Consider the following 22,654-nt stretch of genomic DNA (forward strand, 5'->3'; position numbering starts at 1 on the left):
GACTATCCACCATTATAGTTTTAGGAACATTACCGTTTACATCATCATCAATATATAGATGTAAAAGAAAAAAAAAAAAAAAAAAAACAAAAAGGAGAAAAACAAAGGAAACAAATAAAAATAAAAACAAATCTGTGAGTAAAGCTGGTCTTTCACCCCGGGAATTGTAGTTGTAATAATGTGTTTGCTTTTATATGCATATTTAAATGCGTGAGTGTGTATATGTGTGCGTGTGCATTAGCAGTAAAAGTATATTTACAAAACTTTTTTTTTTTTTTTGCATTTTACCAACCAGCCGTTGCTTGGCTTACCGCATAGTGAGCGTATTGTGGCTGTTGTTTTTGATTTCGCCAACAAGACTCATAAGCACTTGTTCTGTTTCTTCTGAAAAATATTACGCGTAAACAAATGAATTTTTATGATTGTTTACTATTATTTACTTATATGCCTTGCATATGCTGCTTTTGTGTCATCAAGTGTAAAGTATACTCCTTCTTAAGTGGGTGTATTATCTAATTGTGTGCAGTTTATAAGCAATCATTGCGTTGTTGGAGACACCTTTCAACGCCCACGCGTCACACATATCGTTATTATTAGCGTTAAAATAGATACCACCAAAATTGCTGAGTTCACATATATTGCAAACGCACCGGCATCAACAACAATTGCAACAATAACGGGAACCAACGTCAAAATAGATAATAACAACTTGGGTGCGTATTATTCACGAATTTCTTTATTTATATTTCTTTCTTTAATGTGTTCTCGTAGCTCCCGTAGGCGAATTAAATAAATATGATAAAGATTAATTTTTCTTTTTCTTTTTGTTTTTTTTTTTTTTTTTTTTTATAGATTAGATAACTTTAAGAAGCTTTATATGTATATATATATATATATATATGTAAATATACGATATTAATAACTTGTTGACTTTGCAATGCATTTTGCGATTGCATTCAAGCGAATTGCCAGCTTATAGGATCTATTTATTTAATTCTGTTGTCCGTCACAATGTTAATCGACTCGGATTAATGCTTCTCTGATTTGTTCTTCAACGAAATCCTGGATTGATTCTCATAAAACAATATTTAAGAAATTAACTGAATTCAGATGGAAATCAATTCTCCAAATTTTATGTTGAAAATCGAAAATTTTTGGTTAATTGAAAAGTACGTAGAGCTATAGCTCTATATGTTAATAAACTAACTACATCCAAGCATCCGATCGATATAGGAAACAAGAAGTTGTATTCATTGCTCTTGAATCGCTTATTCTCCTCTTATGAAGCTCACACGTAGAATAGAACGAAACTCGATATTTTATCGAATAAATTTAAAAATCATTTCTTGGATAATTTGAGAGCACAAAATAAAGATCACATATATATGTACGTATTTCGCCTTATTTATACTTGTCTTGTTATTTGGTAATTATGACGTTTCTAATAGAGGAAAACTTTACACTTTACTACAAGTTATTACTGCTTTTGGCGAAATCGTCATATAACGGCGACTGTCCTTGTAACTACTCCATAAAGATTGTAATCATGATTTCAGTTGATAGACGAACAGGCAGACGTACGAAGACTAATTCTATTCTTTGGTTTAGATTGATCAAAGAGTTATATAATTTATGGAATCTCCGATGCATATATAGGAATGAAGACCCGGTTTATTTTTTGTGTTAGTAGATCGATAAGTATGTGATATAGCTTATAAATGGCAAATACGCCATTTATTATCATAACATTTTATGGAGATATCCGACAAGGACGGATGGACGGTTTATGACCTTTATGTTCGTCATAGATAGTTAACTAGCTAAGACGAATACATGTACGAGCAGTGTAAACACACTTAAGGATTGATATTCGATTTCATACTTGCACGTGAGCCGTTCGGTATCTAGAAACATACGCATCTGTCGAGTTGCAATATTTGACATTAATAAATTGCCCCAAAAAAACGACAGAGAAATGAACGGACATAACTGAACCGGTACACAATCGTTTGTCGATAAATAATACATGTGCCTTGCGGAACGCAGACACCTGGTAATGAAAATCACGAATACTCCGTAGTTTCTGCAGTAGGGGTGTTAACGGTGATATCGAAATATTAACGGCATGACTTAAAGCACAGAGGCGACTTAACGACCAATAACTATGATATTATTTCTAATGGTTTCATAACCTTCTTATACAAAACATATGTGATTTGCTTTAAAAGTTTACCCCAAAACTTGATTCTGATTTAATCTTACATCAATAGATAATCATTTCATAACATTTTCAATGAAATTATATAACGCTTGTGTGTAGTTATTATTTGTAAAGATTGTCTTTCTCATCTCAAGTTAAAGTGGAATGCGTTAATTTAGATGATACTAATCAAAAATGTAAAAAATTTGAACATATATATGCATACATATCTATATATTAAATGGCTTAAAGTCCCCTTAGCCTGTGACATCAACGGACAAAAATAATGACTTCTTTTGCTGCTACGAGACGAAAAGGAGAGAATGAATGTTCATTTCCACATACATCATCAACAATTTTGTCATTTTATGATACTGTGGGGAGTTAAAAATATATTATCTCTACTTCCTCTTTAAGCTGTTGCTGACCTGTGTCACTGCTGTAATAATGAACATTATTCGCACGAAAACATTACATATAAGAAAAAAAAAATTCTTTTTTTTTTTTTTTTTTCAAAATAATAATTCAGTCATTTTTCCGATAAAAGACGCATTCGGACTCGAACTCGAACTCGTTTCAATTTAGTTAAAATATTTGTTCGACATTTGTATAACTGCCGCGGACGAGATGAGACTTAGGCAGTAAAGTAATAAATTCGTATCCTTTCGGAGTTTTATACGATGATCTATGACCTGTCTCCGTATTGGCATAAGTCATATGTTCAGATATATTCGATACCCGTTACTTTGGACATTATTTAATCAATTTTTTTCTTTTTTTTTTCGTTTACTTATTTCGTAACTACAAAGCTTATACAAGCGAAACCCTCCCACAATGGTGAGACAGTTTAAGTATTTTATAATGTGCAAGAACATTTACAATTAAATTATACTTGAGTAATTAAACGCCTAAAAGTTAAAAAAACCTCTTATGAATGAGGGCCCCAACTAGTGCTAGTATACTATAGGATCATTCAAGGTAACTAATATTAAAAATGAAAGAAATTAGCCCCAGTGTAAAGAGTCCCAAGTTTTAGGGGCAACATTGTTCCAACAACAATCGCAATGTACAGCGAATCACTTATCAGCGACTTAGGTCGTTATAAAGTGAATGATTATTAGGGGATCCTTACTAGATATGCTAAATTAAAATTCCATGTAAAGGAAGAGGGGTATTGAAAATAATTTGATTTTCCCAAAACGCGACCAAAACTCAAATCAAAAAAAGTCTTCTCACTTACTTTGCGAAGATAAAATTTTGCTTCTTTTCTTTTTTTTTTTTTTTTTTTTTTTGAATATTGATAGCTTTAATTTTCAGGTTGATACAACAACAACAATAACAACAACGCGACAGATGATCTCTTTTGAGGTTTGTGCCAATCTACCAAAAATTGAAATTTACATCACAATTCAGACACAATATGAGTTGAGAGAAATTTTTATTATATAAAATATGCTAAAGTTCGACATGAAGTAACAAAATGAAAAGAAAAAACGACAAAAAAAAGTCAGCTGAAAGAAATATGCACGTAAAAATAAGCGCAAAATGATGACGTTGTGTTTATTATAAATATTTTCATAATGATGTTATTGATTTTTTTTTTTTTTTTGTTTTCTTTCTTTCCTTTCCGCGCACACAGGAAAAATATTTTCGTTAAGCCACAAATAATAAATTATGCATTTAATTGAATTTTTTTTTTTTTTTTTTTGTATTTTCTTTCAATGAACAAATATTTATAATAATTAATTGCTATTAATTAAAAAAAAAAAAAAAAAATAAACAACAACAAAAGTCAAAAATTTTCATAACTTTTCGCTGTCGCTATAAAATCTCTTCAATTGTTTACAATTTCTGTGCCTACACAACTAAATGATGGAAGTCGGCTAAGTTTCTTACTTTTTTCGTACGTTACGTCCTTTCAAGTGAGATTTTAGCTCTTACGGTCAGGCTATCGCCTACCTCGCCTACCATTCACAGGTTTACTATTTCGATTTGAAGTTGGAAAAAAAGCCAAAAGTCCAAAATTCAGATAAATAATGAAAAGTTTTCGGACAAAACCGCATAGATGTTAATGTCTGACTAAAGCTTATAGAGCTTTCTTATTATCGGAAATTTCCTTGAAAATATAAAAAAAAAACGACTGTAAAAACACTATAGTGGCACACTGCCCATCATCAAATACCCTACATCTCTTCAATATAAAGAATTATATTGGAAATGATCGGAAAAGTGGTCGGAGTTCTTAGGTTGATACGTTTGCACAATCCTAATCGACCTTGTATTGAGAAGCCTTTCCCAGAAACTGAAAAGGAAAGAAGTAAAATCTTCCACCATTACAGGTGTAAACACCAGGGGCCAGTCCATCTGTCCGCTCGATTCACGGCTGTTTCGATTAATCTGAAGAGTGCTTTCATGCTGCGGGACACAAAAATGTTTGCTTAGCGGAACTCAACAGCAAAAAGTTCGACCCTACCAATGGAAATATTGTAAATGAAATCTTTTTTAATACTCTCTAACTACTCAGCCGTCGTCTGTTTACTTTTCTTTAAAATGCCTAGCATCTCTATTTTGCTCGTCTCAAAGCATTCTTTGACAATTATGGGCAAACATCTCGATTGGATTTATTACGAAGATGACTTTCTGTCTTATGTTAGTTCAGTTTCGAATGGCGATTTTGTTCTCGAAACTTTGCCTAGGAAAATAAATTCATTCGCAAATTTATTCCCTATTATTCTGGTCAGGTTGAGGTTGATGAACACCCACCTGCTTGATTACAATCAGCCAGTAAAGCTGATCATTTTTATCCTTTAATTTTCTAGATCTCGTAACTTAAAGCTTCCTGTCTACTTACCTATCCATGAATTTATACTCAATTAAAATCACTGTGCAAAGTTTGAAGATCGTATTCTATATCAGGAAATCGTATACTACCAAGGCGGGAGCTGGCTAATATCGGTATTGCTGTATTGAATTGTACAAAAACTTGTCGCGAAATGCAGGGTCAAATGTTTTGTTGCTAAAAGATCTGGACATCCTTAGAGTAGCATTTTTGGACATGAGACAGATATGGACAGTTAGCCTTAATGGAGAATTAAATGCTGAAGGAATTTGCTGACTTCGACTCTGACGATCATATGCAGTTTCAACAAAATGCGGTAGAGCTGGCCATCAAGTGGTAGTGCGCCATAATTTCATTGGACTTCTTTCTCTCAAGTTGTCTTACTTTGCAAGCTTATTCAAGTTATTGGTAAAATAAGAACAACTTTTCGTGCAAAAGTGCCTATAGGCAATTTTTAAATTGGTGTTGCGTCATTAAATTTTTGCAGAAGTCATTTGCATAAAGCAATCGTTTAGCTTAGCTTAGCTTTTATTGCAGATTGAAAAACAGAAAAACATACGAAATGCGATGCATCGAGTGAACTATAGCGCACGACCAGATAGTGATGGATTTTGAAAGATTTAAGTCAATGCGAATGCGATTTTTTTTTTTTTTTTTTTTGCTCACTCATTGTTCGTTTGTTATTTCTATCAAAATTTTCTTGCAAAGTGTGTTTTTTCAGCTAAATAGTAAATCACTGTAAAATCTGCTCTAATCCTCTTTAAGAGTTGACGTCAAATTATGCAATTGTTCGAATGGAAATAACTCTTTTATAAAAATATTAAATATATTTTTTGGGAAATATTTAAAAATTAGTATAATTTTAATAAACTTTGATTAAAGTCGCATCAATCAGTAAAGTACACTAACCTCTCCCTGTTTTTCTCTGATTTGTTATGACTGAGAAACCAACGAAGACGCATTAAAATCTTTTGGATACTTGCCAGTTATAGTACGTATTACTACAATTGTTTCTTCTTTTTAGGGTGGATGAAGACAAAAAAATAAAAATAAAAATCATGGCATGTGTGCATTTTCTCAAAAAAAAAAAAATAAAAATAAAAAAAAAAAAATAAAATAAAAAAAAATAAATAAATAATGAAGCAAACAAGCTGTTGAAATACACATGTTTAACAGAAATCATGTTATTGTTATTGTTCACTAAGTGCTTTATTTAATATGTCTTTAACAATATCTCACTTAGCATTTCCAGTCATAGGAATACGTGAAGAAGAAAAGAAGAAAAAGTGAAAATAAAAAAAAAATATTTTCCCCATGTCTTAGAGGAAGAAGTTCTTTTCAAAATTGTCAAAAACTTGTAAATAAATTAATGAAAATGAATTTGACGCCTCTCCGCCTCTCGAAACGATTACATCTGTAAATATGTTTAAAACATATTAATTATCAATCAATCATTTGTATTCATTATGTATTTTAGAAATGATAGACGCACGTTCCTCAGGTGATATTTTTAAAGTGCAATAATTTTTGATTAAAATCAAAAAGTATATCGTCGTCCCTGGCATTAATGATATTTAAAAAAAAAAAGTTTTTCTTTTTTCATATGTCACAACAATGTATTCACTCTGTCATAAATGAACGTGTGTCTGTTTAAAGAGCAAATTTCATATTTTTGGGTTGTTTGGAAAGTCAAAGTCATATTTTCCCTATAGTGGATTTAACTGCATATTATCCCAGCCAAGTTGACGCTTGAATCGCATTTTCATTATATATAGCAGCAGCTAATATAGCAAGGCTTCTTTCGGGGAATGTTTCTTTGATTCGGTGGAATAGTTTTTATATGGCGTCTTATCAGTAAAAATGGTATTTAAGTAAGATCGAAATTTTGGAATATATATGAAGAAAATGTGTTGACAGAAAACGAATAATAATTCGTAAGATCGCTAAGAGATTGCATCTATCGAATTCGATCATATTTTATCGACTATAAAAAAATCGTCCTTCATTTTGACCAATGCAACGCAATGACTTTTAGAATAAGCCAATATATGTATGAGAAAATGGGAGAAATACAAGACCCGCTCCCTCTACGTATGTTGACATTTGTAATTAATTGAATTTGTTTAACACGTTATATAGCATTGTTTTCCACTTCATCAAATATGAATGAATAAATAACTGATTGGATGAATGGATCAATCCCTTTCTCATTTCCATAATGAAGAGAGAAAAAGTAATGCACAAAGTACAAAACCCTAGAACTAATTTCCACATTTATGTGGACGCGAATATTTGATATCAATTACGTAGAGAGCGAATTATTTTCTTTATATACATTTACCTATATATATATTAGTCATACATATGTATCTATACAAAATTGAAATGAATATCATTTAAAATATACAAAATGCCCTATCTATGGCCTAGAAGCTTGTCGCTACTCAACTTTAACCTTTCATATATTCACATATTGCACATGCAAGTCTGCTGGCATGCGATCTCTTTTCGCACCAATAACCTACCCTACAGTAAATACTCCTCTGCCGATTTAGTCCTTAAAGTCTGATAAGTAATTCAAAAGATGCCGTTGTCACGCATAGTCGAATCAAGACCCGAATCTTGCCCTCATCATGAATACTGATCGGCCGTATTAGGATCTTTCGTACGTAATGTGCTCTGCATTGACAACACATCTATAAGAAATATATTATATAGTTTCGGCGATGAGTATCATATTGATATATCCCGGTAGCTTGTAAACTTTCCATCTGTATCGTAATGGATTGATAAGAAAGTGCTGGACTGCAAAGAAGCGATTTGTAAAGCAATGCCATTGCATTGCATATGCGCATCCGGCAAATATGGATCTAGAACAGATTTAGAAATAGAAATGAAAACTTAAGCTTAAGAAAATGTGCCGCGCATGTGTAGATGAATAAAATTACAGTTGTATTACACAATTTTATCTAAACAAAAATCTTTAGCAAAAGTCGCAAATCAGTGAATACGTTTCACGTTCTCTATTTCCCATCAACAGCATTATCGTGCTGGGAATTTTCGAGAAAAAAATTATTTATGTTTGAAACATGTGTGACACAAAGCGCAATAACTTTTCAAGTGATAATTCTCGGAACTTTATTGCATAGTCGCCATAGTTACGATATAATTTAAGATTTTAGGACGATCTTGTAGAGATAAATTTGTCATAAATTGAAGTGTTATGGGCAAAAATTGTTAAAAAAAAAAAGAAAAGAAAAACTTATCTGTGTGCACATACATAAATGTTCGCTATTCTATACGTAGGGTCGTTCATTCACACTTGCTCGCGTACGCTGGTCCAAACCTCCAAAGCGACAGAGTCGACTTTGGGCGTAGCTGTAGTGAGTGCTCAGTCGATAAAAGTACAACACTGTTTTCGATTGGAGAGACACACATCCATCGAGCTGCGGGTCCTTAAAGAAGTAAAGTTACACGATGAATATTAAAGTTAGTATTACTTTATTTATTTTACGTCCGTTTTGTAATAAATAATAACAATAATATAACATCCAGCCATTAGCCGCCGCCTCTTTGTAATATGGTCAATGCATAAATAATATGTTTGAATCGAGAGCACGCGTTCTGGTTTCAATTATTGATTCCCTTTAATTGCTATTAATGCATTTTTAATTAAGGTGAACTTATGCAGTGAAAAAGAAAATGAAGAAAAAAGGAAAACACACACACACACACACACACACACAAACTATTCATTTTATACACAATATCATTTTTTTTTTTTTCTGCTTTTCACAAAACAATGGTAATACATACCCAGATATATAGATAAATATAATGCATTGAACAAATGTCTACATCATCTTATATACTCTTTTTACATTAATGAACGAATACGAATGCGCTTTGGGAACAATTTATTCATTAAGCAAACTTTTATTGTGTTTAAAAAGAGTTTTCTGAGAATGCGATTTTACGAAAAATTTTTTTCGTCTATTATTCATACAGAGGCGTTAATGAATATAATAAGCTTCTTACAAACTTGAATAGTTTTATAACAACTTTGCTTGACGTGAAACTTATTTTCATTCTTTGGCATTGAATTAATGAAATAACAAAGTTAAACAGATTGTTCAAACGAATGCTGATCTTGAACAAGAACGAAATCATCTGCAGTACAGATCGAATCTAAACTTGTCTCCCTGTCTGTCCGTGGATTTTTGAGATATTTTAATGAAATTTGATACACTGATGATTCCGATTGGACCAGTTTTTCGACCGCTCTCCATATACTGCCTTATATGAAAAATATTGCAGTTTTCAAGTTTCCGGGAAGGAAATCGCTGAGTGATAGTATTTCGCTTTTCTCATATTGTGTGAAAATTTTTTATCGGAAAAAACTGATATCTATTTCATCGCGCAAAGCGCATTATTTAATATTTCTTCCGAGTTGAGATGTGCTGGACTTTATTAGAACCGTCATATTTTGTATTAATTGTGGGCGCGTCACACGAATCTTTTACATGTTTTCGAACTTTAATGATTAAAAGTTTCGCGAAAATATCATTCTTAATTTGCATTGTTTTTTTTTGTAGAAACTTTGATCGGCATCTGATAAGATTCCAAGCACTTTTCTCGCCCTTAGTCAAATGCCAAATGCTGGAATCTTTATATACTAAATTTACTTCTGTTCATAAGCTATGGCTTGATGGAGCAATATATTGAAATTTCCCTTACGTCGAAATTTGTTGTCGTTGTTGTTGTTAATTTTCGCAATACTTATAGAGAGGGAAACGCAATCATTTTTAGACTTGATCTTTAACTGCTTAATAAATATATATAAGGTTAAATTTTATGCCGCTGTTAAGTATATATATTTAGTATTGTATTTATGATAGATATTTTTGAATAATATAGATTAATCCACTAATCTACCGTTAACCTTCAATTATGAATATAAAAATTTAACTGAAAAGAAATAAAATAGAATAGTGGATCATGGTCTACTATTAAATGCACTATATCGTCTGACAACTATTTAAATCTTTCAAAATCATGTTTTCTATGAGAGTTGGTTGAAACAATGCTCCGATCCGAATCATTTTCGATAGCGTTCGTCCTCGAGTCAAAACGTGCCATTCTAACGGATTTCAATCAAAATATAGACATCAGACCGACGGACGGACGGATGGACGAACAGACAGGTGTATAAGCTCAGTTCGATTCAGAAAGTGATGCTCAATCAATCAATGATATTGAAAATGATCGGAGAAATCGCTTTCTTAACGACTATAGAAATGAACCATTAAACAGAACGTAACCCTATCATAGATATTAAAACGATAGTTGGCTATACTGAGCGATTGGGACAAGAATAAATAGATTCGCACATAGCTGAGAAGCAATGCAAGACATAATTGTAATAGAATTATCGGAATGACTCATCATAATACAAATGACTTGCTCAGCTATAAACGCTAACTTGCTATACGTAAAATAAGAAAAGAAAAGAAGAAAACATAGCATATATATGTACAAATACACACACACAATAAGCAATGCCTGTATCTAAATATTTGCTTTACATTTACGTTGTGAACCATCATAAGAGTCAAGGTTGCCATGAACAGATTTAGTATATTTCATTTACATATATACATATACATATACGTATGTTGATTTGTATATATATTCATTTTTTGTTTTTGCTTACTACCTACTGCATAAAATCGTAGTCGTTGTTATTGTAAATAGAAGATTATGTCAACCTTAACAGTTCACTTACTCACTTGCCTTGCCTGTCTTATTCATACTTTATTGTTGGTAGTCTACCATAACAAGACATGTTAAATGTTTGGACTTTTTTATGAAAAAGAAAAAAAAAAAAAAACGTAAAAATATAAATAAATATAAAAAAAAAAAGAAAGAAAAAGAAAAACACTTGAAAAAATTACCTTCTTTTCAGGCAAATGAATGACTGCGTTTATAAGTATACAGGTGTAATTGTGTGTATATATGTGTGTATGCTTTGTTTTAGAATGTAAACTAATTAATGTCAGGCACACTTATGTTTTTCGTTTAGGTGGCTTCAAATGTCAGTTTAATTTTCATTTTTGGCTAATCTTGTACCAGCCATAGCCATAGCGTCAAAAAGGTGTCGTTTTTTATTACATTCAATATAATTTTCTTGGCGGACGTGTCCAATAGATGCGTTTACAAAAAAAAAAAAAAAAAAAAAAATGCAATATAGAATTCATTTTTAAAAGTCTGAGTATAAAGTCAGAAACGGCTTCGAAGGCATCTCTCAAAACTCATAACTAGATTACCTAGATCGTATGCATACGCTTGCAATATAGAAAGAAGAGCCTTTCTATGAGTTATGGAGTTTGCCGATTTTAAAAAATTCTGTTTCAAGATGAACGCGTTTAAAGTTTTCACAGGTGTTATGCACATGTTTTTTATCACAATAAATTTTTCTTTATTACTTTTCTCTATTAGTCTGCTATTATAGGACTAACAAACTGAGCTTCCAAGTGCAGATATTCCTTTTTTTATCATCGAAGACTTTATGCTGTAACCTGACTGTTTTGCAGCGTCCGTCAAAGCCCGCTCAGCTTTGTCGACGTGGTTAGTGTTGGGGTCGGTTTTAATGCAAAAACTTGTTTGATTGGCTACCAATATCCATTTCTGTCATTAAAATTGCCCACATCATTGTCAGTCGCTATGTCCAAGGGTTGTAACTTACGGAAAATTCCGAGATTTCAAAGGTAAAAAAATGACGTGGGCACTGAAGATTTTTCCACGTATGATAAAAGGTTCAACTCAATCTATTAAGCAAAAAAAAAAAAAAAAAAATCAAATTTACATTAGTGTATCAGCTAACTTATAACGCCGAAAAAATCGGAGCGAATGATGCGATGTAAATTCGAAAAAGCTGAATATAAATATAATTTTATGCCTTCTCTTCGGAGCAAATAAAGCTGGAGGCCACGAGCAAAATCTTTAAAAAGTTATTTATCAAATCAACGAAAATAACTGTCTGCAAAATTGATTCGAACGACACACTCGATTAACTTTTCATTTTCAGGCGGTTTTATCTTCGAGAATTTCAAGAATCTCGTGTAATTGACTTCTATCTTACGCTATTAAATGTGTACATGTATATATATATACAATATAAATAACTATATTCTGGCGCGTATTTCCAAACGCTACAATGTTAAATGAATTAAATAAAAATTTAAGATATTCTTTCTGAATTTTAACGAATACATAATCGGAATAAATTTATATGTGAAATAATTATTTTTCGCAACCTTCAAGTTTATATATTATTGTTATTATTATTCTCTCTCATTGTCAATATCTGATAATTATTATTATTATTTTTTTTTTTATTATTTTTTTTTTTTTATTAGTCATACACCCTTTAGCTTGAAATGAATTAATTGTCTCCATATGTAAATCTTAAACATGTGGACAGTAGTGTGGAAAAAAGTAGCTGGGCACGATGCAAAAATCATTTACTTATGACTGATGATGAAAGATGAAAATTAAACAATTAATAAGTTAACTGAAAGTTTATTGATTTCTTTAATTTACACCCTTAACCCTTTACTTTTCAATAATATATATTTTACTAGTTTTTAGTTAGATTAGCGTCTGAGAAAATCTAATTTTTTCTTGCACTTCTTCTTGACCACATAATTGTTCTTTCTTCCGTTTAGTCTACCATTTATTGGTTAAGAATATAAGACGCTTTCGTGACATTGATTTGAATTTAACTGAAAGTTAAATTTACAATTCCGTATATAATTTTCAGTTAAATTTTAATTGAAAACAAACCGTTAAGGCTATATAAATATGAAATATAAATTCATCAAAAAAGAATGCGCACAGTCGTCAAATCAGATTTTCATGGCTGCGTACATACATTTTCTTTAAAACATTGAATAGGAAGCAATCTATATATATAAGAAGAAGTTGATCAACCGAACGCAAACGGTTCGATAATCGTTCGTCATTCCTTATGGGCGGCGCTAACACGGTGACTTCTCTACTTGCCTAGTTTTTCTAGAATACTGTATCTTGGAAATTTCCCCCTGTTGCGTGTGAGCTATAAACCTTAAGAAAAAGTGTCCGTCATTACCAAAGGCACCGATAATCTTTCTCTACCTGCCGTCCCATAAAAGTGGTTATATGATTCCTTTTTAAAAGACAGCAAGCAAATCTTGGGCCGCTTTCCGATATTGAGATCAATATTCAGTCATAAGGGAACACAACGCTTTCTTATCACACTTTTTGCTATTCTGCATCGAATTTGGTATTCTAAAGCAACGATGACGCGTAAGAGAAAACAATATGTTTTCTTGTCATTGTCACCGTTTTTGTGACTTTCCATCAATTTTGGTGCTCCGAAGCACCACTGACCGCAATAAAACTCTCCAATATCAATTTTGTTATACGACAACATTGTTGCGTCACGAAAACTACAAATAAAAAAGCGCATTGTGACTTGTCATGTTTCGGTCATACTGCTCAGAATATAGCGGTTAATTAAGTTTAAACTATGAATGAAACATTTGTTTTTCAACTAACAATTTCAATGCGTTTACTTATTCATTTAAAAATAACAAATAGCAAACGAAATGAATCAATCACACAAAACGTTTATACTTCTGTGTATGTTCTGATGCATTCGTTATTCCAGTAAATGATTTTCAATTAGCAATTGAAAATGCGCTTCCTCCTTTCTCTTTGATAATGTTTCGCTTTGAATACCCTATACGGGTCACAATTACTAATTCGTAGAATGCTCTTACAGGGGGAGGTTAGAGCTAAAAGCATCTGACATATCGTATAGATGGCGGTTATTATTTGCGAACAAATTACTATGGTTGGAAGTACCCATCCTATAAAGTAACAGGATTTGTCGCACGAAGACTATACATTCTTTGTAATATGTAGGGCAGGCATCAATGTAGAAATGGGAAATTTGTAAATCTCGAAAAAACTACTGATCATTATGTCATACAATACTTTCGCTTGAGAGATTTCTTGCATTCAAAATAATATCAAAATTTAGTTTAAGATTTTACTCAAGTGGAGTTAGCTCCTTCGCTTACAATAACTAAAATATTCAGCAACTGAGTTGAAGCGAGTCCATACGAGTCGCCAATCAAGTTAATGCATCGGCTCAGCCATCGTGACGAGCATAGTCGAAACATTAAAGATTGAGTTGTTTCATCACGCATCCTCTTCCCCAGATTTTTCCCCACAACGATTACTCTCTGTGCAGGAAAACATAAGCACAAATTACTTATGTTCGAATTTCGGACGGACGGACAGACATTGTTTGGTATAATAAAGGATGGATTTACCACAAGACCTACTACATGTTGCGTACATCTCAGTAAACTTAATATACAAGACTAGGGTACAATTAGCATAAATTTTGAATTGAAATTCAATATAAATAAATAAATAAAACAAAGCTGCATTCAAACTTGTACACTTACGTCATAAAGAAATTTCTTTTTACAGCACTGTTGTCATGTTTTTTTCCTTAATTTCTTTCTTATAGGCTTTCATACATTATATATATATATATATATATAGATAGATATAAATCATATGTTATTCATTAAATAAATAATATCGTTACAGTGTTTTTTTTTTTTTTTCATTTCTATGAATAATCGCATTGTACAAATATGCAGTGTCTCATACAAATAATCATAAAATATCTTAATTAAAAAAAAAAAAAATTAAATGTTTTTTTATCTAAAAAAAAATTTCAGCAGTTTATAAATCATTTAGCAGTTTGATTACCTGCACTCTCTATTAATGAAAAAAAAAAAAAAAAAAAATTTATACTTTTTTTTTATCAAATAGTCGCAATAACTCAAGTATTCGATTATAATTTTTTATAATTACATCGCGCGGCATTGAATGAATTATCGAGTTGAGAGGTGTACATGAATAGCACTGATTATTATATTTATTTTTAATTTTTCCTCCGGAGACACGTGTTAATTAACTTTTCATTCATTTATTGTTCGAGTAGAAATAATATATATATATAAACGAGTGCTTTATTTATAGTTTCAAATTTAATTAGTTTTTAATTATTTCTATTTTTTTATTTTTACTATAATTGGAAACTCTATCTAAATCATATTGTTCGCGGGCCGTGTTGTGAGTAATTTATTTTTTTTTTTTTTTTTCTTTCGAATTTCGTTTTGAATAATTTAATATTGACTGCTGCACACAACAGTGGAAAGGAAAGAAAAAGTCGAATTTTGAAGGCTTGTTAAGATTATCTCTCTTTATTTCCTTGTTTTGTTTTGTTTTTTGTTGTTGTTGTTATAGATACGTACCGCGAGATGTGCGAGATATGAAATTGTTAAGTAACTCGCGTCTGCAATCAACGTGTTAATCTAACTAGAGATTGATTGCATATATCTGACAAAATGCTCATATTATCGTCACTCTTGTCGATTAATTTCAACCCGATATATATGTATGCATACATATGTGCGAATGACAGTCATTTGTCAAGGAAAAGGTCTTGTACTACTTAAAGGGGAGAGAAACATTTTCTCCATTGATTTTAGTGATCATAAATAACTTAATACACCATCTCTTAAGGAAAGGTGTAGATAGTAGAGGGTCAATGTACTAATAAAATATGTTATTATAAATACTTTCCATTAGAATTTAATTAGAAGGGAAAAATATTTCATTCATTTTGATAATATTTATACGAGTAAAAATGTTTTTTTACATTTTTTTTTGATTTTCACTTACTTTAATGAATTCCATTATTTGTATTTATTTATGTAATTTTTTTTTTTTTTTTTTTTTTTTAATTCCTTCAAGCAGATTTTGTTTCACATTGAAACATTAGTAGAATAAAAACTAAAATGGATTTAAACATGTCTACCGATTTAACCATTTACTGAAATTACGAAAATATGGTTCTGATCTCAAAGTTTTGCCTTAAGAAATCCCTTCCCCACAACTGCCAATAGGGGGAAAACACACTTTACCTTAACACTTTTTTGTCATTCTCGTTGCCATGTTTCCTTGGAGAAGGAGTAAAATCGGTTGATGGACCCAGTCAAATGTGTCCAATGTTCCCTCTTTCATTTCATTATCATATTAAAGTGTCATCTAAGATGGTAGCACGAAAGTTTAACGTTGACTTTTGGCATTTTAGTCGAGGAGGACAGATGCGATAATTCACCAAATCGGATCAAAAAATTTCACCCACATAATAAATAAAGTTGTGTGTAATTATGGTTTTTAATTTGTAATAATTCCGTTAAGTGCTGCCAACTCGCAGAAAAAGTATTATGCGAAAACATATGCGATATATGATCACTATATCGATCGAATATCGATCTTTCACCCTAATACCGGATATTACGAGATTCGGAGTAACCTGAAAACATAGTTTTTTTTTTTTTTTTAACTTTAAATGAAAACACACTCCTTTGTTTTGTTTTCTAATGCGGAGAATATAGGACTGCTGCAGACGTCGTGTGCATCTACATGTACACAATGGACGTCTATAGAGTTCATTCACGTCAACGGGTTAGCTTAATTAGGGAGGAAACACTAAGAATAAATAGATATTTCTCAAGTGACGCTAAGGCTAACAGAAGCAATATATTTTCATAAGGAAGCCAAGGTACAAGCGGATCAATTTCCCAAGGGCAAAGAGCAAAAACTGCTTTGAAACGGATTCTATTGAATTTACTTGAGTCCTATAGGCATGGCGAGCCTACACAAGAGAGGCATACTCAAGTATTGGTCTGACTAAGTTCATGTACAGCGTTTATGTAATGTAAGGATGATAATGAAACGTAGCGCCGACCTAGCTTTACTGAAACAGAGATTTAATCACCGGAGAGAGATTATTGATGTATAGAATGAATAGAAAAGGCTCTAAGTGGTTGCCTTGAGAGACACCTGACATTATCTGTTTCACGGTGTGTATGGCATGGGACACCAACTGGTTCAATATTATTCAATTTAGGCAGAAAGAATGGGGTTATCGAACACCACTAACGTTCATTGCTCGACCACTCTTAAAAGTTCTCGAAAAAGTAGGTTCCAATGACGGCTGCAGTCCGAAATCCCCATCAGACAGTGACAGGTTGTGAGTGCATTTGTTTTTCGACATGTGCGACCTGTAAATTGTTTTCCTTTCTTAGCATGAATTTCACATACGTGTCATGGGGAAGTTTTTGTTTTATTCGGATTTGAATATAGTCAATAGACGATCGTTGAATTTATAAATCTATCTTATAATTATTTGCTCTTAGGACGTAGATGACTACCAAATGACATTTTTTCTAACTTCTCGTCTCTCTTCTTCGAGATTGTTTCAGTTCTTTAACTATGATATACCGTCAGGACCATTTCTTAATATGATTTGGAAATTTCCGTAACTTTTAGGTGTGAAACTTTCGGAGAAGCCAAGTAAGCAACAATTTTGATGTGAAAGTGTAGTTAATTGCTAGAAAAACTGCGAATGGTGAGCGGATGGGCTGGTTTTTGTGTAGTGTTTTCTCTCTATACCGTCTACAAACGAGTTGCAATGTAACCTGAATACATTAACTAGTATATACATGTGTAATTCCAAAATCTTGCTTATCGGAAAACTTTTTCAGAAGGCTACGACTTAAAGCTTAGAGGATCAGTCCCAACCATTTGGAGGTGGTGTGTCCAAGATTCGTTTCGATTTCTCTTTCAATTTGCTATTTATTTTTTTCATCCTGTTTGATTTCTTGTGTTTACGACTTTCATTAATATTTCCCAGTGTTTGCTTTTACAAATTAATTGAATAACATAATTATAATAGCATGTTGGGAATCATCATTTGCGAATTTAATAACTTGAACTTGTATTATGTCACATTAGCGTAAGATAGAGCGAAAAGTTTCCAAGCAATAATGATTGTCTTCCCTCCTAATATGATTGATTTTTTCATCCTTTTCATCCTTGCGACGTCATGCGGCTTATGAAAGCCTAAATTATTTTAAAATTATACACCTACACTACTAGCTATAGAGTGTGAATTAATTAAATCGAGACCAGAAGCTAAACGAACTACTTTTAGTTAATATTTTTCTATTGTCGGCCGATTAGTTATTAAAAATATTAAAGAATACCTTGCATTGGTAAGGCTCTTAGGGCGCCTGAATTGGACTTCGTAGTAGATGAAATTCATGATAACAGACCTTGCATATCGATTACTATATCTTTTAACCTTCTATATCTAATTAAAGTGCATTTAGATATTAATAAAATATCTCTCTCTCTCTCTCCCTCTCTCTGTGTGTAAAGTGGATTTCTGCTATCGAGGAATTTAAAGTAAGAAGTTAAGGTAAATTTCTATTACTATTAAAGTCGATAAGTTTCTAGTATTTCGGCTTGTGCCGATTATTAAATTTATCTGTTTTTCTTTTCAATATTTTAATACATATCTCCCTTCATTTGTCGTGGCTTAATATACAATTTACATAAATGTAATATTAATTTTAATTATAAATGAAAGACAACAATAACTGTCACCACCGTCACCGCAGCCCAGTTGACAGAAAGGGCAATGATAAGCTTGCCGCGAATGAAAAATAAAAACAAACTTTGCTTACCTACCACTCAACTCAATCTCCGATATATGTAGAGCAGCGCAACCGAAAAAGGACAGTGGCATAACTTCAGACCACATTTTACTCATTTTAAATGTATATTTAAAGCCGCTGAAATACTCGTGCTGCCGGATGATTGCGTGACTGAAGTACTGCAAAAATCCGCAGAAAGAAAGGTTTAATGAAATTGTGTGCACACATATACGTATATCTCTTGTACAATATTTTCCTGCTATATACATATTTTTTTGTTGTTTGTTTTTCTCAATAATTTATTAATAAAATACTCCCATATATACGCACATACAATACCTACAGAGAATTAAAGCATAACCTTATATATATATGTATGCATATATATATATGTAGTACAATTTTTGTAAAATTAATAAATTTATATTTAATGTAATAAATTAAATGAATACGCCCGTTTGAACTAATGATGAGAATGTATACGGATTACGATGTATTCATTTATATAGCAGACGTATATCCCTTACACACATTTAAGGTCTTGCTTTGTAGAAGATTGATGTGATTGATTAATTGAATCATTTACATTTTGAGTTATTTGCACTAAAACTGTTCGTATGTAATTTTAGATTTAGATCTTATTCTAGACTGATCAGAGGTTGACATCGGTTATATGCTCGATAAATATTGTGTTTTCCTCAATTATCAGAGGACAAGTCAAGCAAGACTGTGAAGTTTTTCTTCTTTTTTTTTTTTTTGCTTTTCTTGAACGAATTAATCCTCTCTATATGAAGGCGATGTGCTGCGCTGGTTAGGAAAGATTATAGGTAAAGAATAAGGAAGGTTGCGCCATCTTAATAAAACAATTAAACTTTCCGCTCAACATCTCACACCTAAGCCTGACAATAGCTGTAATGGCGTAAGTCGAAAATTCGGTAGGAAATCATGTATGGATTTAATTGATGAATGGGTGAATTTTAAGGCACTTCAGCTCTATTTTCAAGTTATCGTACCAAGATATCGAATTTTGTATTAAAAAACACTGCCGCCTTGTGCGAATGCTTTTAACAATCAGTCATACTCTTACCTTTTCCGCATCCGTAAGTGATCAAGCTGTGAAAGGCAAACAGAAGGCCGTACCGATAAGCATGGCTGAATATCATATTGTCAAAGTGTGATGAGTACGTGTACTTTGCTTTATGAAGTTTAGTAAATGACAAATATAGTAAGTAAATACCCTCTTCCAGCACTAATGGTATTAAAGCCAGTAGTAGGGACGGAAGTAATAATTCAAGTATAAATTTATTTATTCTTTTAATGAATAATATGTAACGTAATCAGATCATAAGTTATATTAAACAAAGAATTAAAGAATTTGGGCAGCAGAGGGGAGAGTAAGATTCGTACAAATGTAATAAGCTGCGTTCATATGAATCAAGTAAAAACTTCGTCCGTCACACAACAATATAAAAATAAAGACTTACTTGTCTTGTCTTAATTTATAATAGTTTGAATGGATGCGTGAACAATAAAATCAACTCATCATTATCGTCATCATTTATCCGCCATTTCAGCGCTAGTGTTCATAATCAGCGCTACTACAATCGACATCATCGTTATCACTCTCATATTAAATAATCAGTAGTTGTTGCGTTTTGCGCAATTCCATTGTCTCTTCGCTATAGTAGCGGTTGATGAATAGATCTTAGCAGATACTTGAAACTTTAGCCTAAAGTTTTATATTCATAACGATATAGTGCCACAGTGCAACAACAACGGCAACAACAGAAATTTACATATTTGAAAATCCTATTGCTATTACACTTTCCATCTCTCTCTCTCTCTCTCCCTCTCTTTCACTTTTTCGGTCTTCTTTTCCATCTATTCAAAAAGGGAAAATTGTTTTGTTAAATTTTTCTTTTAGTTAAAATACTCATATTTCACTGTAAAAGCGTATGTGCGTGTGTGCGTGTGTACGACCATTTTCCAACAGAGCATTTCTTACTTTACTTTATAAAAGTTTCCTGAAATCATTTGTATTTAGTTTTATTTGTTGCTACTTCTTTTCTTTTCATCATAGCGTTTTTAACGTTTATATTAGGCTATGTGTCAGCTTGTTTGCGTATTAAAGTCACGTTTTGAACGTCAAAGTTATTATACGTTTTGTTTGAATTGATTCGAGAGGAGATGCGAAGCGGAAGAAAATCGAAATTTTTCCCTGCTTTCTTACATTCTCCGCATACTTCGTACACATAACGTCCGCTCTCCCTTAAAAGTTATAATCACTACGCGTTAATTCTTTAGCAAATCTTGTAAAACATTTCTGTTTATCGGATTTGTTTTTCTATTAACAAGCAGCACAATGAAAACGTTGATTTATATATAGATAAATACAACAAAAACAACATATACAACAAGAATATAAAAAGCACGCGGAAAAATTGTATTTTCTTTTGAAATTAAATGCTTTTGCTTACTATTCTCTACATATGTATGTATAAATGTATGTATGTTAAGTGTAAATATATATATATATTGTTTTTATGCTCTTTTAAATGATTTGGAAATCGCCTTCTTTTTTTTTTTTTTTTTTTTTGCTTTTGTGTATTATGTGTTTCGTATTTGATTACAATAAACTTGGAACACATTATTTTTAATGGTGTGTTCTCAAAATTTTAAATTTACAGAGATAAACAATAACAATACTAATCGTTTGTGTGTTCTATTCTTCCTTTTCTTTTTCTTTCTCTTCATCTCTCTCCATCTTTTTCTACTTCTATTTGCAGGCGTAACAATGCGTGAGAAGAAAGGCGGTGCGTTGCAAAAACTTAAAAAGAGGCTGTCACACAGTTTCGGCAGACTAAGTAAGTTGAGAAGCAATTAAAATAAAAAAAAAAAAGATCTTAATGGAAACATATTTTAAACTCTCTTTTTCTTTTTTTTTTTTTTTTTTTTTTTATTTGAAACTTAAAAGTAAACAATTTTCTGAACTAATTTTGCTTGACGCGCATACTTGAGACACAACAATGTCTTAACAGGAAGCGAATATATCTGTTAAACTATTGCCTCTCTGCACCGTTATTTAGCTAGCTAACGATTCTATAATAAAAATCAAGCACGCGTTTACATAACGATAGGATATTTGTTTTGATATTTTATGAGGGACTGGCAAGCAATTTTTATCACGCGAAGTAATAATCATTTATTTAATAGTCGACCTTGTCTAACCAAAACGTTTTAACTTTTTTTCATACTGTTACGTGATACTTCTGATATTCTGATAATTCTGGGAGGATTCTTGTGTCTCCCAGTTCAATTAATCGGCAAATATATCAGAAATTTTAATGAAGAAAAATTTATATTCTAATCCTGGCTTTAGCCGGGACGAAGGGAAAATTACGCCTCTTTTCCGGATCGTAGCTCGTTTTGCCCTTAACGTATGCACTTCAATTTGTAGTTTCATGCGATTTTTCTGGCCAGGTGTAAAATGGAAAGCCAGATTTGCTTATTGCTTAACCTAATTGCCACAATTCGTCTTCATTGGGTTTTGATTGAGGAAACTAAGTTTCGAGTTCTCAATTAAGCAGTGTAAGATTTCGAAATCGTAATATAGAAAATTGGAGAAGTCGTCCTTTTTGTTTTGTAATCTGACATTTGAGCCTAAGCTATCTCTCTGGACAATATTTTGCAATATTGAATAATAGCAACTTGGAAAAGAGGGACGAACGACTTGTAAGTTCGTTCCGCAATGCGTTCCGTTATTTGGGCTGATCAAGAATGTTCATCAGTTGCGTGGTCTTCGAGACATATTCTTATGCTCTACAAGCAATTCACAAAACCCGCAAACCCCACTATGAGGAACACTATTAGTGGCTAAGATATTTGCTTGAACTGTCAACTGTTCCTTAATGCAGCGACAGTGTATAGAAATTTCCGTCCCAAAATTCTACGCATTCAATGTGAGAGAATATCCTATCTCTG

The 22,654-nt window shown here is 32.0% G+C and overlaps 1 protein-coding gene across 10 annotated transcripts in view; it reads left to right on the top strand.

The window, feature by feature from the left end:
- Window positions 1-22,654, top strand: part of LOC119631442 (cyclin-dependent kinase 14) — a 262,242-nt gene that overhangs the window by 96,380 nt on the left and 143,208 nt on the right. For 8 of the 10 annotated variants that reach the window (XM_038023638.1, XM_038023640.1, XM_038023639.1 and 5 more), the window contains one exon: window positions 21,460-21,537. The exons of 1 other annotated variant lie outside the window; for it this stretch is intronic. In XM_038023638.1, the coding sequence (XP_037879566.1) occupies window positions 21,460-21,537 (78 nt within the window). Of the gene's footprint in view, window positions 1-509; window positions 714-21,459; window positions 21,538-22,654 lie in introns of those variants that run through there. One more of the 10 variants, XM_038023646.1, reaches the window with a different exon arrangement.

Source organism: Glossina fuscipes, unplaced genomic scaffold (assembly GCF_014805625.2).
Source record: "Glossina fuscipes isolate IAEA_lab_2018 unplaced genomic scaffold, Yale_Gfus_2 1, whole genome shotgun sequence".
Lineage (NCBI taxonomy): Eukaryota > Metazoa > Arthropoda > Insecta > Diptera > Glossinidae > Glossina > Glossina fuscipes.